This window comes from Eptatretus burgeri, chromosome 9 (assembly GCF_056783735.1).
Source record: "Eptatretus burgeri isolate ZD-2024b chromosome 9, Ebu_testis_v1, whole genome shotgun sequence".
NCBI classification, from domain to species: Eukaryota; Metazoa; Chordata; class Myxini; order Myxiniformes; family Myxinidae; genus Eptatretus; species Eptatretus burgeri.
Window position 1 is genome coordinate 43,044,800 of NC_140969.1, and position 17,500 is coordinate 43,062,299.

The 17,500-nt window shown below is 41.8% G+C and overlaps 1 protein-coding gene across 13 annotated transcripts in view; it reads right to left on the reverse strand.

Moving 5' to 3' along the window:
* The window catches only part of LOC147020022 (neurexin-1-like), a 1,432,118-nt gene that overhangs the window by 572,537 nt on the left and 842,081 nt on the right, over positions 1–17,500 (reverse strand). For 12 of the 13 annotated variants that reach the window (XM_085894958.1, XM_085894955.1, XM_085894959.1 and 9 more), the window contains one exon: positions 15,720–15,746. The exons of the other annotated variant lie outside the window; for it this stretch is intronic. In XM_085894958.1, coding sequence (XP_085751084.1) covers positions 15,720–15,746 — 27 coding nt within the window. The remainder of the gene's footprint in view (positions 1–15,719; positions 15,747–17,500) is intronic. 13 annotated transcript variants of the gene reach the window in all.

A 17,500-nucleotide genomic window follows, 5' to 3' on the forward strand; every position in this document is an offset into this window, starting at 1 on the left:
CTACATGAATAATCGTACCAATGTTGAAAATTTTGTCTCAATTCGACAAGCGGCTGCGGAGAAAAACATGAAAGTTCTGTGCGGACAAACAAACAAAGACAGACAAACAAACAAACGGACCCAAATGCAATTTCCTCTCCGAATCATTCGGTGAGGTTAATGATAGAGTGAAAATGGCAGAGAGAGGATGTGCAAGAGCTGCAGATCAAGATTTTAGGACATGCAAGCTGATGCCGTCTGGTCCAGCACCGGAAACATAGTCGAGGGTTGACAGAAACTTTCCACCTTCTTCGGTACAACAGCAATTGCATATGACTGGAAAGGATGGGTACAGTTAGGGCTTGGGGACACAATATTTTGAAGCAAATACAGAATTAAGACATTCAGTTTTCTCATGAGCAGAGCCGGCTGTAGTACCATTTGAAGTGAGGGAAAGGAAATGGAAGGGGAGACACCAGAGACAGAACTAAGGCACCACCAGCTTTTAGATTAGGAAGACGAGTTTGAAAGTTAATTCTCGGGGTTGGACTGATGTTGTTTTCTGGCTCTCCTGAGAGTGGACACACACTTGTTGCGGGATTTTTGGAATGCACCGAGATTGTCTTCGGTCAGATTTTCCTTCCAGGAAGAGAAAGCAAGTTGTTTCAGAGCAAATGCCTCACCACAGGATTCAGTGTACTGTGGGTGGGAAGAAGGGTATGGCAACTGAAGACATGATGGGATGAATCTGTGCATGAGAGAGAGCAGGTGTCTGTGGAAGAATTCCCAGGCTGAGTTAATATCAGGGGCAGTAGATATGGGAGATCAGTCCTGAAGAGAGATGGCTGCTTGCAGTCCTTGCAAATCTGCCTGAGTGAACTGTCAAACTCACCGGCATTAAGGCAGCTGTCTGAGAACAGCCAGATACGTTGACTCGCACAAGCATGTGATCAGATGAACCACTTGGAGTCGAGGGAAAGCAGGAGACATTGAGAGGGAAGTTTGTTGTCACCAAATATAGAAGGGAGGATTTGCCATTTGGAGAAATCCAGGTGGGAAAGTTCAGATTGATTCAGTCCCATGAATCACAGAAGTCCCTTGCTGAGTGCCATGGCTGGTGAGAGATGTTCCAATACCCAGACAATTTCCATCCATTGGGACCATACTCTGTGCAGAGCGTTGGTGCTGCCGAAGTCGTCCCCTTGGCTATTTGACACAATCCTGGACAAGTCACCACTCCAACACAGGATACCAGCAAGCTGGCACTCATTTTGCCAACCTCGGAAGAATGTAATGACAGGCATCCCCACCTGGTATTAATTCAACAGCCGAGTTGGATTTCAACTCAGGATCCTATGATCCCAAGCCCACCACCCTCACCATTAAGCCAACACCAGGCATATATGACGATGATTGGGAAGAAAGGAGAAGCTGACTTTCGGGAGTTAACCCTTATTTGCATGTTAATAATTTAAATTGCTACATATGATGAAGAGAGAGTTGGAACGAGTGGTTAAAAGATGGTCAATGCTGTTGGGGAGAGAGAGATGGAGATTGAGTTATCACTGTTTGAAGGAAGGCACAACACAGACAAACAAGAGATGGGAGCAGAGAGGAAGTCACAGCCAAAGGTATTCCTGGGGGTTGGTTGGTGGAAGAGCAATCAGTAACAGGAGAGTGAGAAATACAGTGGCCTGCAAAAGTATTCACCACCACTCCAGAGTTTTCACATTTTGATTCCACCTCAGCTTATTTCATGATTCTTTCAAATCAAACTTCATATATTGTTTTCACAAACTACTCCAAAGTGATAAAGCTCAAAAAAATGTAGATAAAATGTGAACAAGTGAGATTAACAGAGAAAATCAGATGATTCTCAGTTGCATAAGTATTCAAACCCTTTGCCTAATTAACCCTAAATTACTTTCAGAGCAAATTATTTGTTTGAAAGGTTACAAAATAAGTGTAATAGGTTTCACCTGTATTATAATCAGTGGTTTAACTTAAAAATTAAGCTCCCCCACTTATTTAGGGAGTTTTAAGGTGCAACTTACCCAACAAGGCAAACAGCACTGTCACACAATAAAAAAAAATGTTTTACCCTGATTGTTATTATAATTACAAAATTAGCGGGTGAGATAGGTTGGTAGAGAAAGGAAGTGGAATAATAACTTTGTTTCATGTATACAAATACAACAATATTCACAATAAAATTTGTATAATTTATATTAATATGTATCGATATTGTTTCGGAAGTCCACACAACAATTTATTGGCCAATCACAAAAAAACCCTCATTAGTAAATGGACTAACCCAGCACATGGCGGAACGTTGCGGTTTTTAAAATCAGAGTACCCGTTCCGAGGATGAAACTAAACTACCCCAGTCCCCAGTGATGCTGAAAAGTGGAAAATATCAACAAAAAGGGAAAATGGTGAAAATCACCCAAAATTAACTTTTTTCATGACACAAGCGGTAGAACCAGAAATGGGTTTGAGGCCAAGCACATGTGCTGGGGTATGTTCCTTTTCCAATAAGCTTGTAGAGTGCTTGCCAAGTGGTTTAAGCACTCAAGCAAACAGTCCAAGAAAACAGTTGATGATGAACGGCTGGCTTGGCAAGTGATAGCAACTGAATTAGTGATTGAATACACCCCTGGATCAGCTTTTTGCACGAGTTTGTGTTTACACCCGACGGTGTTGGATGAGATTGAGGGGGTTACGGTTCATAAAATCACATAAAATAACAAGAAATCTATCTACGGGAGCAGTGAGGTGGGGGGGGGGGGCATAATTTTTATTACTGCCAATTATTATTGTTAATATTAATTTGAATATTATTATTTTACAAAATTGTAATGTTAATATTGTTATGCTATTATCGTTATTCTTGTTATTACTTTTGTCAATTGAAGTGGCCTTTAAAAAACACCACGATAAGGTGGAACGACGCTCAACTGTGCATATATACACCTTCCAATGGGGAAAAAGGCAATAAAACACGGGAATTCTTCTGGATATTTTTGCAATCGAGTCGAAAGTAACATCGGCTAAGCGAGTTTGAAAATAACATGAGTCCTCTTACTCATGATACAATTGAGGGTTCTGAAAGGTCACTTGTAATACCCTCTTCCACCGCCATTTGGAGGGGTGGGGACGAATTAGTCGCTATAACCTTTGCTGCATGACCGTAGTCCCCTTGATAAGTTTAATTGGTTGAGATTGCATAAGTAACGACCGAATATATCGATGGCAGACAGACGGACACCAAATTGTGTATTTTAATGTGATGTCAGACAGACAGACACCAAATTGTGTATTTTAGTGTGATGACAGGTTGTCAGGGCTCACAGGTGCCCCACTGGGCCACTATTGCATTTTGCATGGACCCCAAATGACTGATGCCACCCTTGGGTGAGAGTTGAGCAATCTGTCCCATTTTACTCTGAATAGATGTTCTGCATGTCCCTGCTGGTATGTAGTAATCAAATTGACCCTATGCACTAAGCGAGTGACGTCACAGCGGAAGGTAAGGCTCCGCCATATTGAGTGGCAAAAAATCATGGCTACCACGCACGTGTCACACGAACTTCTGGGCTATTTCCATGGATAGATGATATTCCTAAGAAGAGGTACTGCGAAAAACTGAAACTGTGTGGTCTTAGTGAAGATCCTTATATTATTTCAAAGGATAAATGGACAACAGAAAGGAAATTTTTGCCTCAAATCGTTTCCCCTGAGATCTATGTTCACCTTGTTGAAACGCTGAGTCCTTACACTCAAGCCAGCCTGAAAGCCTTCAAGAGTATGGACGCTTACTCATATTATGTCGCCGGGTTTGTTAGTGACATAATCTTGACGAGAGCTGACAAGAACTGTATTATCGTGAGGGCTTCTCATTTCTCTCAATTAACTCATAAAATGCATTGACCAAAAGCAGAAAAATACTAGCAAGAATGAAGAGAGAGGATTATAGTAAGCCTGTTTTCTTTCATTTCACTATTATTGTATTGTCGTTGTTGCTTGTTTTGTTCAGCAACCAGCATCACTTTTTTAACCTGACTGCTGCCACAAGTTAATTTCAAGTGAGGCTCTTGTCTAAATGCTGAGTTTGTAGACAATCTTCGTTCGTCAGTTTGCTTACAGATACATTATATTTTTTTCCATGACAAGCATACGGTATAATGCCACACTGCTGTGGATATTTCCAAGTGCTAGTTTTTTTTCATGTATTATATATATATATATATATATCAATGTGATTTTCTGTATGAAAACGTTACAATGATTTTTTTTTCTTCAAATTTCTAAAATGCTATTTAAAAAACTATTTAATTTAATCTGCGATGTAAGAGCAATAAGATAAGTTTCGAGGAAACAACTCAGAACTGTGTGCGTTAGACAGCTGTTAGAAAGGCGATCTAGCCTATCTCATTGTCAATAAAACAAGGGATATAATGCATTTTAATGATACAAATCAGACAGTATTTTGTAACCACCAGCTATTTAATACCAACTACTGAAATAACGTATCAGAAATTAGTGACAGACCGGAGACAAAATGAAGGCTAGACAACCAGTCAGGTTCGCCAGGTCGCCATTTTTCTCTTCTCAGAACCGATATCCAAAGATTTCGTCGGTCTACTTCGGCGGGAAAGCGGTAAAACTGTACTCCAAAACCTTTAGTATATCGCTGAGTACATCCCGGGGCACAACAACTCTTACCCATTTTCAGAAAAAAAAATCGCTTGCTTGGAAATAACGGTGTAGTTGAAGTGGAGACTATCGGTTGTTATGGACGCGGTATACTTTCTTGCCACTCAATATGGCGGAGCTACCAATCACGTGACCGGTGATGTCATCTGAATAAGGCCTATAAGGATTAATTTCCATTTGAAAACCCCTCCTCACAAGAAGATACAGTACACCACCAGTATTGGTTGTTGCTGTTGTTTTATTGTTTAGGACATGACGTCATCTCACAAGAACCTACAGTACACCACCAGTATTGGTTGTTGTTGTTTTATTGCTTCGGTCATGACGTCATCTCGCACCTTCCGCACATGCTCTGTTGTGCTTTTGTCACATATTTGATGTTCTTCCTCTTCACTCTTGATTGCCAAGAGCTCGGTGTGTTTTGCGTGAGCTACCAATAAAGCTCAATCTGTTCACAGAAATGGCGTGCCATGTGTGATCTGATGGATTGAGTACATGATAAGGTCTATCCTCATTAACTGGCGCAATGAAAAAAAAATGTTCATTTTCAACATGTTTTGTTAAAGACAAAGTAGAAGAGTAGAGAGAAGAAAAATAAGTTAAAAGCAGTAATAAGTGGAAGAAGAAGAATAATAATAATAAATATGAGCAAATGCTTGTGGTTTGAAAAGCACAAGTGGAGACATACGACTTTTTCAAGGGCTGCAGACCGTACATTGATGCTTTGAAGGGTTCGCAGCTTTCTCTTTCTGAAAATATTCTCTTTTATGTGTGAAGATTTCACTTTCCTCAATGGGCCATTTTGTGGGGTGTGTAGGATCCCTGCCAAAATGGAGGATATAAAAGGTACTTCTGCAGGTTTTCACAAGCTTTTTGAACAGCATTTCTAACCTTTGAATGTTATGCCCATGACCACAAAAGTTGATAGGATCTTCTGCTCAATTTTCTTGTGTGATATCCTCTTCTCTTTGGCATTCTAAAAACGTTATTAAACCACGAGGATTGGTCAGTCATTCAAAAATATATTAGTACTATCAAATACAACTTGTAGCTTCGCTGTAGGGGATGTTAAGGGGGAGGGAGGAAGGTTAGTTAGGAGAGAGGGGAGAGAGATGAGGGAGGTAAGAAGAAAGTTAAGGGGGAGGGAGAGAGGGGAGAGATGAGGGAGGTAGAAGAAAGAGAGGAGGTAAGGAGGGAAGGGAGATGAGGGAGGTAAGGAGGAAAGGGAGATGAGGGAGGTAGAGGAAAGAGAGAAGGGAGGGAAGAGAGAGGAAAGAGAGGAGGGAAGGGAGAAAGAGGAGGGAGGGGAGAAAGGGGAGAGAGGAGACAGGAGTGAGGGATGGGAGAGAGAGGAGATGAGAGAGGAGGGAGGGAGGGAGAGAGGGAGAGGAGGGAGGGAGGGAGAGAGGGAGAGGAGGGAGGGAGGGAGAGAGGGAGAGGAGGGAGGGAGAGAGGGAGAGGAGGGAGGGAGAGAGGGAGAGGAGTGAGGGGGAAAGGGAGAGGAGGGAGGGAGGGAGAGAGGGAGAGGAGGGAGGGAGGGAGAGAGGGAGGGAGAGGAGGGAGGGAGAGAGGGAGAGGAGGGAGGGAGGGAGAGAGGGAGAGGAGGGAGGGAGGGACAGAGGGAGAGGAGGTAGAGTGGGAGAGGAGGGAGAGGAGGGAGAGAGGGAGAGGAGGGAGGGAGAGAGGGAGGGAGGGAGGGAGAGGAGTGAGAGAGAGGGAGAGAGGGAGAGGAGTGAGGGGGAAAGGGAGAGGAGGGAGGGAGAGAGGGAGAGGAGGGAGGGAGGGAGGGAGAGAGGGAGAGGAGGGAGAGGAGGGAGGGAGGGAGAGAGGGAGAGGAGGGAGGGAAGGGAGAGGAGAGGATGGAGGGAAGTGAGGGGAGAGGAAGGAGGGAAGTGAGGGGAGAGGAAGGAGGGAAGTGAGGGGAGAGGAAGGAAGGAAAGGAGGGAGAGGAAAGAAAGGAGAGGAGAGGACAGAGGGAAAGGAGAGGAGAGGGGAGGGTGAGAGGGGAGGAAGGGTAGAGAGAGAGAGGAAGAGAGGAGAGAAGAAGAGAGAGGAGTGAGGAAGAGAGATGAGGCAGGGGTGAGAGGGAGAGAGAGGGGGAGAGAGAGAGAGAGAGAGAGAGAGAGAGAGAGAGAGAGAGAGAGAGAGAGAGAGAGAGAGAGAGAGAGAGAGAGAGAGAGAGAGAGAGAGAGAGAGAGAGAGGAGGCATGTGAGGGAGGTGAGAGAGGGGAAGGAGAGGAGGGAAGGGAGGAAGAGGAGGGAGGTTGACGAAAGAGAGAGGAGGGAGAGGAAAGACAGATGAAAGACAGAGGAGGCAGGGAGAGGGGAGTGAGAGAGGAGACAGAGAGGACTAAGGGAAGGGAGCGGAGGGAAGAGGAGAGGAGAGGACGGAGGGAGGGAGAGGAGAGGATGCAGTGAGGAGGGAGGGGAAGCTAGTAAAGAGGGAAAAGAGAGGAAGGGGGGAAGGAGAGTAATGCCTCACCAAATGTTGATGTTGATATACACTGCAGAAGAAGGGGTACGAGGAGAGGGTGAGAGAGCGAGAGCGAGAGCGAGAGCGAGAGCGAGAGCGAGAGCGAGAGCGAGAGCGAGAGCGAGAGCGAGAGCGAGAGAGAGAGAGAGAGAGAGAGAGAGAGAGAGAGAGAGAGAGAGAGAGAGAGAGAGAGAGAGAGAGAGAGAGAGAGAGAGAGAGAGAGAGAGAAAAAAAAGTGAGGGGTGGAGGTGGGATGAGCAAATAGAATGGTATGTTATGCTTAATGACCGAACACACACACACACACACACACACACACACACACACACACACACACACACACACACACACACACACACACACACACACACACAAAAAGTCATGTCAGAACAGTTGTACACATGACGGCACAACAGATTTTGGAAAGTAATCTGCTGGCACATCTGCAAAAACTTGGATATCCCAATTCCAGAAAATTTGTGGAAACATGAACCAAAAGCAATCACTGAAAACATGGAAGTGCTGCTTATGTACGACCTTATGATCCTATCAAGCGTGAACATCGAAAACAAAGCATTGCGACCAGACGTCATACTTAGGTACAAAAAAAGGAGAAGAAGGCATTGCTAATTGATGTGTTAATACCAGTGATTTTTGACTAAATGATGTAGAAATCAAGAAAATGAGAAAATACCAAGACCTCAAGAATGAAGTGAAAAGATACTGGAAGCTGAAGAATCCCAAAGTTGTTCCATTGCTTGTTGGAGCTCAGGGAATGATGACGAAGAACCTCAAAGAGATATTAAAAACCATTCCTGGGAATAGTATGACAAACAAACTACAGATGGAAGCTGTCCAGGGCTTAGTGATGATCCTGAAGAGAGCCCGCAGCCCAAAATTTTGAGAACAGAAAACCTCAGCTTGGTCCATGAATCGTGACCTCTTACTTAAGCAAAAGGTGGATACTTTGAGCCCACCCTGGGAGGACTCCATTCCACATTCTGAAACCCACATATGTAGATACCAAACAACAGCGCGCACGCGCGCACGCACACACACACACACACACACACACACACACACACACACACACACACACACACACACACACACACACACACACACACACACACACACACACACACACACACACACACACACACACACACACACACACACACACACACACACACACACACACACGTGCTCTTGTGCACACACACGCGCACGCACACACACACACACACACACACATGGATACTTTGAGACCGAGTGGGTCTCTGTTTCACCTCCTGATGAAACCCACCCACATGAGAGGGAGGGAGAAAGGAAAGGTAGGGAGAGAGGGGTCAGAGAAAGAGAAGGGGTCAGAAACAGGGAGAAGGGTGGGAGGAGAGGGGTAGGTTTGGAAAGGAGAGAGTGGGGTGGGATGGGGGTGAGAGAGGCAGAGGCATGAGAGAGGGGAGGGGGAGAGAGGGAGAGGGGTGAGAGAGGGGAGGGGGAGAGAGAGGGTAGGGGGAAAAGAGAGGGGAGGGGGAAAAGAGGGTAGGGGGAAAAGAGAGGGGAGGGGGAAAAGAGAGGGGAGGGGAAAGAGAGGGGAGGGGAGAGGGGGAGAGGGGTGAGGAAGGGAGAGATGAGGGATTCCGGCAGATGTGACGCCCAGTTTACCATCCATCCAAGAGACAGCACCACACATTAATGAATCACCCTGCCAGGGAAACACCAGGATTATAGTTTATAGCTGGGTCAGGATTCAAACGCAAGCTACGCAGAGTGAGCATACATACAAGGAAATACAAGGCCACAAGGAAATACAAGGAAATCTAACACAGGTGGAGGCCATTCAACCCATCATGCCTGCGTGAACGCCATACTAATTTATTTACGCAAGATTCAAGGAAGAAAATGGAAAAGAAAATTTTTAATTTATGAAACCTCTTGGTTTTCTTACTGTGATGTGGCAATTCATTATTTCATAACAACTGAAAACATTTTTTAGTCATTGCGATCATGTCATTTCTTTTGCCTTCGTACCTCCGGTATTGAACCACAGTATTTCCATTGAAGCTTGAAGAACACGCCACAAGTGGCTTCACCAAGCACTCCAACAAAATGTTTGAAGAAACTTAAAAAAGAATTTTTATTTGTATTTACCTATGCTGAAGTAACACATCCTATAATGGAAGGTCGTACACAAAGGGTAAACAACGTGGAAAATAAAATTTCACATTTTCAGTGAGTCAGCCACTGCCTGTTGCACCGCAGAACAAGACGTGGCCAACACCCCTGACCTTTGTTCAAGTCGATCGATATGACGTATTCAGTGACAGTGCGAATATTGTAGAGCGCTCGCCAAGTGGCTTAAGCACTCAAGGAATCACTCCAATGAAACAGTTGATGAAGAATGGCTGGCTTGGCAAGCAATGATCCATCATATTAAACATCTCCCAGAGACACCTAGGCAATGTTCCAATTGGACAAATGAACACTTTTTAGGACTCGGAACTGCTGCTAAGTTCAGTTCTGAAGCTTAAATTTTGTAATTCGGCTTAGTTCAAGAGATTCTCGAAGTTATAGCATGTGCAAAAATGAAATAAAGCATTGAATGCTGGCGTCTCCAGGTGTTTATAAGCCTTTCAATATACCCAGAAATTCGTAGCTATGATGAACAGGCATTCGATAATATGAGTGAGGAAAGTGAAAGATTAACATTATCATTAAGAAATCATTGCGGCCTGGTCCAAGTCAAAGCATGGTTGAGCATTCCGAAAAACATGGCAGCTTCAGACTCCAGCGAGGTAACCTGGGATACGCCTTCATACCCCATAGAGAGTGGTGACTGAGGATGGCACTTGATAAAGAATATGATTAAATAAGACCATTAATTATATATCTTCAAAAGTGGTGTTTTAATTCACGCAAACACCCAATTTTCACTCATGCACTCCCTTGGAGTTCCCTTAGTATGCATGCAATGTTTCAGGCTGCTAGATTTAATGGTTTTTGGAGATATGGAGTTATGGAGGAGACGCATGGAGTTATGGAGGAATTATGGAGGAGACGCGCGCGCACGCACGCACGCACGCACGCACGCACGCACACACACACACACATTTATTAATGTCGATATCAATCCATTTTAGGTAATTGCTTTCAAGCTAAATGAATATTTCGAAAACACCAAAGTGGCAACTTGCCTGGGACTTTTGCAACAAACCATCTGATTCCATAACTCAAATTCCATCAATAAACAAAACAAAAATAGTCTTTCACTAAAGGCAGGTGCCCATCTGAAACCCTTAGATGATGTTCCATTGTCATACAACTGTTTAAGTACAAACATTAGACAGCCAAACGGTCCTGTCATTACATCATGAATAAAGAAAAAAAAAATCGCACCCATGTCTGAAGGAAGCGGTTCAGTTTGGCATTTTTAATATAAAATAGGCAAAGCCGAGAAACGAACAAAATCCAATGGAATTACCCTTTCGAAACGCTCTCAAACCCTTTAGTATCGCCCTTTTAAATGCTCTCAAACCCTTTAGAATCGCCCTTTGGAATTACCCTTTATAATTACCCTTTGGAATTACCCTTTAAAAACCTTTAGAATTACCCTTTAGAATCACCCTTTGGAATTACCCATTAGAATTAACCATTAGAATCACCCTTTGGAATTACCCATTAGAATCACCCTTTGGAATCACCCTTTAAAAACCTTTAGAATCGCCCTTTAAAAACCTTTAGAATCGCCCTTTAAAAACCTTTAGAATCGCCCTTTAAAACCCTTTATAATTACCCTTGAGAACTCTTTTGAATCACCCTTTAGAATCAAACACTGTCGGGTTAGAAACGTTTGTCTTCATTTTTGATGGACAGATGGACGGACAGACGGATGGATGGATGGAAGGAAGGAAGGACAGAGTCAAATATTGCAGCGGCTTCACTGCTTAGAAATTGACAATTATATATTATACCTTTTTGTGAAACAAAGTAAATTCTTATTATCCCTCACATTAATTTGTGTAGATTTGTAAGATACTCTTGTATAAGAAGAGAGTGCTTGTGCCGTGCAACCATATGCAAGGAATTTCATTCACACAAGCATGCAGAGCCTAAATTATGTCCTTTCATTTGCAAAACTTTATCATAGCCCCTTAAAAAGACAGTTTTGCGATAATGTGAATGTCATATTCTCAAGTGGATGTTCTGGCCATGTAAGCTTGTAATGTTGACACAATGAAAACAATGCAATGTACAAAACAATAATCAACTTTGATGAAATCTGCTCCCTTTAACTCTTTTGATTCATCTTCCAAAATTACTTTTGTGGGAAGATCGTATTTACAAAGTCGGCCTTAAAAAGAAGATGGCACCTTGGAATACTCTGGCACGATAAGTCTATCTTTATACTTTGTAGCTCCTCATGACCTACAAGCTCCTTTGTGTGTGCAGTATAATGCAACATGGCTCTCTCTGAGGGTTGGAGTTTCCATGTCCCACCTTGCTCTTGAGAACATAATGGTGTCCACATAGTTGGACATATATCGGCTTCCTGAAAAAAACTTGCAACATACGGCTTGCTCCCTATCCATTGTCAACTGGTTTGGTATTGGCCTTTCCATTTTCTTTTGGCTTTTGTTTGGTGTCACTGCTTCTTCCTGTTTGCCTCTCCTTTGAGGCCTTGGACTTGAATGTTTTGAAGCATTGCTTTTAAAAATATGTTATGTGAAGACATGAAACTTGATAACTTCAAAAGACCAGCTGAGAATCTTTCAAGAGGATGACTGCAAAAATGACAAAACGTGATGAGAGGAAGCTTGTGTATATTGCTATCAAACAGACAACACTTGAAACGGGAGCAACACAATGAATAAGGCTGTAGCACCAGAGCAGATGGGGAAAGCAGAACTTGGTGATTAAGCAAGGTAATGGCAAGGCATCGTACATGGTATTCAAAAGTATAATCCTTTTGTCCGCAATCCTGTCCACAATGAGTGTTGACAAACACCGACACTTGCCCTAATGCTGACAGAGTTTGGGACGTTTAGTTTTTGCCAGGTCATGGGCCAAGCAATTTTGCATTTATCATGCCCTGTGCATATAGTGTACACCAAGCTTGGGAATATTTTACTGTTAAATGTACTGTATGATTATCAACATTCAACAGTATTAAAGTTTCAATTGTGTGGTGGTTCCTGGCTTGTTAGAATTAAAACGACCTTGCAACTGATGGTCTGGTGAACCAGAAAGCAGACATTTCTTATGGCCAAGTTCAAATTTTCGAATGTAACACAAGTACTTAAATATATGATGCATAACATAAAGCATTTATTTACATGGATAATATGGACGCGTTTCAAACACAGGCATATTTTACAATGGAGCACATATCACTTTTTTGTATCTGGTTGAATATTGAAAGTCCTGACGAAAAAAATTACTCCAACCAGTATTGCAACGTGGTTGTCTGTCTTGTGAATACATAATTCAATAAACCTTTAGTTTAGTGACAAGCGAGGCATGAGATGCGGCAACATTGGCAAATAACAGAATAATTGGGTCCTGGGTGAGATTATATTGCAATTTTACATGAAAAAAGTTTTTTTGTTTTTCTTTCTACCTGATCATTTTCCGTCTTACAAAACTGGATGAATAAGTGATACCACTTTTGCTCCATATGAGTTATGTACACATATAGTGTATATACAATCAAATATAAGTCAAAAAAGGCAAGGAAATTCATAAGTAAATGGTTAAAAGAGTAATTATTAAAACATTGAGAACAATGTTAAATTACTCACTATATTAATAAACTTTACAATGGCAGGGAAATTAACACAATTTGGGTTGTGGTTGACCGACGGAGCTATATTCCTTCCACTGGTCTACAAAAACGAAGTCCTGACCAAAGTAACTGAAACAAAATCATGAACAACTGGAAACCAAAAGCAGAAAAATACTATGAATAAATACCCACCACCCTTTTAAGGATGCTGAAGGATTACAATGCACAGATAAAGCCATTTCGCTTCACATCCCTCTGAAGAATGGTCGTCCTCAGCTTGTGCAGCACTTGGAGAAGCACGTACTGTTGGATTGTTATTGAGATGAGAATTGCTTTGACATGATCCACCGATGATTAATTGAAACAGACAGTTACATTCAGATTTATTTGACAGCTTAGAATTTTTTTTGAAATGCATCCGTTGGAGTGTCTTATTCCTTATATATGAAGACAATTTCAACAACAGAAATGGGGCCTGATCATGAATTCTGTAGTGAAATTGAATTGTGGCTTGAGAATTCTGCCACTGGCATTGCAGAATAAATTAATCTGCTAAATAATGTAATTTGCTGGATAATATGATTTGTAAAATAAATTAAAAAGAGAAAACAATGAGCACGTTTCTGCTTTTTTTATTTTTATTTTTGTGAAACAACAACGATTAATTAAAAGTCCATCGTCATCTTATCAAAACTCCCACATTGGTGGGCTTTGGATTTGATTGCTGAAGATGCAAAATAATCATGTTTTGGTTCATATGAAGCCTGGACTCAAACTGCATACACCCACAATAAGTTGGGAAAATGCTTGTTCGGAACCAGAAACGAGAAGCAGATTGAGCAAATCAGGTTTTCATTTCTGCCACTAGGCGTCATACGATGTATGCTCTGCTAGCTGGAGGCTCAAGAAGCTATGATTACATAAGGCTCTGTGCCAGGACGTAGGTGTGGAAAGCTCATGAAAGTGAGCAGTATATCTAATTGCAATTAACACATTTCTTGATGTCAAGGGTACAGAACTTTGCTAAGAGGCTTTCATTTGAAGGCCAGCACAATTAGCAGAAATTAATGGCACTGTTAAGGGCAAATTGCCGGACATCCAGAATTCTTGGAAAACTGCTTGAAACAGGAGATCTTTGCACCTCCTGAACATTGAAGCTTCAATACTAACTGAAGAAAAGAGGTGTACAATTCCAGTTTCATTTCTGTGTGCACCAATTGTCCTCATTAAAAAAAGAAAATCAAACGAGAACCAAATGTAAAATTGTGACACGTTCTCCCAGAATAACCATGTTTCGGATGGCTCGTAATACTTTTATATCCTATTATTGATTCATCCAAAAATGTTTTCATGGAATTGAAGTCGAGGCGGTAAAACTCCATTTTGCTAACTACAAACATGAAGCAGACCTCTCTACATGTTCATGTACTGCATGCTTTTCAGGCATCTCAGAACATCCTATGTAGATCTTTTGTTACCTCCACCACCAAAGGTGGACAGAGGGTTATGTATTAACCCCTGTTTGTCTGTCAGTGAGCACAATATCTCAAAAGGTGATGGACAGATTCAGACAAAACTTGGTGGACAGGTTGGGTGTGTGACAAGGACGATTGATTATATTTTGGTGAAGATACGGATCTGGATACTATAAATCTTTTCAGTGATGGGTCATCATTGAGAGATAGGGCCAAAAATGATACATCATATCGCATGATATCTCAAAATGTTATGGATGGATTGTGACAAACTTGGTGGACGAGTTGGATAGGTGACAAGAACAAGCCAATTCGATGCTAGTTTGTGTTCGGATTCAGATGCGGCCTATTAGTGGGATATAAAACGTCAACTGTTCAGCCTGGTGGAGGTATGCACTCTACCGAGTGCCGTTCTAGCTTCGAGCTGTTTCTGTGCATGTATCCCAAAGCATTCTTATTGTATTGGTTCACATATTCAAAGAAAAATCCCTCATTTGGAAAGAAGCATAAGCATATATATATATATATATATATATATATATATATATATATATATATATATATATATATATATATATATATATTATTCATCACTCTTTCCCAATCATTTTGTTAAACTGTTGTTTTTGTTTCTGGTTTCAATTGTTTTACAATGTCTGCTATTTGAATCTATTAGTGCAGTATATCCCCATTCTTACATATTCAAGGCAGGTCAATGGAAATAATGGCATCCTTTTTGGCCTCAAACTTATCTCGAATTTTCTCCAACTTGTTTTCAATATCTCTTTTACCTCTGCCAAACCATACAATGTTAAACAACCTAAAAAACAGACATTCTTGTGATTCATTTACAACACCTGATTTATTGACACTGCTAAAAGACACAAGAGACCATTGCATTTAAAGGAATTTGTCCTTTTATCAATCGCTTCAAAGAGCAATTAACACCCTTGGGTCTGCAGTGCTTACCATTCGACTGTCGTGCAGCACACCACTGAAAGCTTTTCTGTCAATAAGGCTGAACCAAGCAGTATATAAACAACCCAATTCAATTACACAAGGTTCTAAAACATATTTTATAAACTCACAAAACCCAAGCTGAAATTTTCTTTCCAACACTCAACAGTCCTATTCGGCCGAGTTGCAACATCAATTTCCTTTCATTGATGATTACAGAACACAAGCAATCCAGTGTGCATTGTCAATTCCATGAACCCCCTTGTTGAAGAAGACCCCTCCTGACAGTGTGTGGAAATGGATTGTGCGCGAAAATAAGTGAACAATAACTTACTGTTGTTACACTTTATCCTGATACAGTCTAGATGGTGGGGAGGGGAGAGAAAGATTAAACATGAAATCCACAGCCTTCAAGGTTTCAGCTGCAACATTAGTCAAACGTCATTCCACCTTCTGGGGACAGACACACGTAATTCTGTCGAATGGCCCACACCCGTTCGATCAGACACAATTTGTGGTCCGACATTAACCAAGGCATCAATATTTTCCAATAATAGATGCTGCAATGAAAATGGCAACTCTTTATGTTATATGATTTTCACATTAAAAAGGGAACATTTCATTAACCTTTGAGTGTGGGTCACCCGTGAACCGGAACCACCCGTGTGACAGTCTGAGCCCATGCACTTGAACTCTAGTGGCACCAGCAATGCAACTTCTCCTTGTACATTCCTGTACACCATTGTGAAACAGGTTTGAGAATGAAGTACCAGTATGTCTCAATATGGTGGAAAGGATTGAGGAGGAGAAATAGGGTGAAAAACTTCATTTTATGTTTCTCTTCATCTCCTTTTATCTTCAGCCAATGCTTCTTTGGTGTAAAATTGGTGGATATTAAAAAAGCCTTCATTTTGATTCGACTGGAAATTTGAGTGAAATTTAATGTCCAGAAGTGGGCTTTGAATGTGGGCCTGATGAAAGAAAGAAGTGGGCCTGATGAAAGAAAGAAGTGGGCCTGATGTATTTGCTATCACATATTCTGAAGCCTCAGTGATGGCATTATGTGTATTATAGTGACAGCACATTGGTAAAGAGGTAAGATATTGCATGGAAATGAGATTTCTCAGCTTATGCCACATGTACGATTTCCATACGAGACAAGATAATGAGTAATGAAGGAAGATAGAGTGGTGGGGTGTAGGGCAACAGTGATAGTGTAAGACAGAGAAAAGGTACTTCATAAAATGGGAGAAAAAAAAAATACATGAAAAATGATGAAACAGCGACAATTATCAAGTCCATCTTTGAGGTTTCATTGAAATGAGATAAATCATGGATGTGCAGAGTCTATGAAGTTCAATTCAAGGGCTCAGGGTCACACGAATGGGTTTGACATGTGTCGTCAACCGCAGCAGAAAAGTGGGTGTGCATGCCAAATGACACAGCAACCGGTGGGTGCTTGGAGGAAGAGCATTCACAGCCCAATACTGAAGGCAAGTACGACTTCTAAAAGGAAGCAGCAAGTTGCTATCAGGAATGATTACCTGCTGTCAAAGAAAAGCTTCAGTTTGTACAAACTGGCCTCGTTGTCTCAAAAAGAGAGAGAGAGAGAGAGAGAGAGAGAGAGAGAGAGAGAGAGAGAGAGAGAGAGAGAGAGAGAGAGAGAGAGAGAGAGAGAGAGAGAGAGAGAGAGAGAGAGAGAGAGAGAGAGAGAGAGAGAGAGAGAGAGAGAGAGAGTGTGTGTGTGTGTGTGTGTGTGTGTGTGTGTGTGTGTGTGTACGTACACGTGCAATAGTGATATAAAATTCAAATTTAATTTTGGTTCACAGTTCAAAATATTCCTGGAATGGATAAGAACATGTAGTAGTCCATTACTCCTAACATCCAGAAACCAAACTTAAAAATAAACACTAAATGGCCGAGATGATGACGTGTGCCAATTAACATGGCTATATTATAAGGCCAAAAAAAAAAAAAAATGTTGCATTGGCGTAACGGGTCACTGAAAAATAGGGTAGGTCGGTCGGGATCTTTCTTTTTTATTTATTTATTTTTTTCCTAATAAATCCCTCCCAAAATCTCCCCCGGCTCGAGTACCACCCTTTTTGTCGGCGG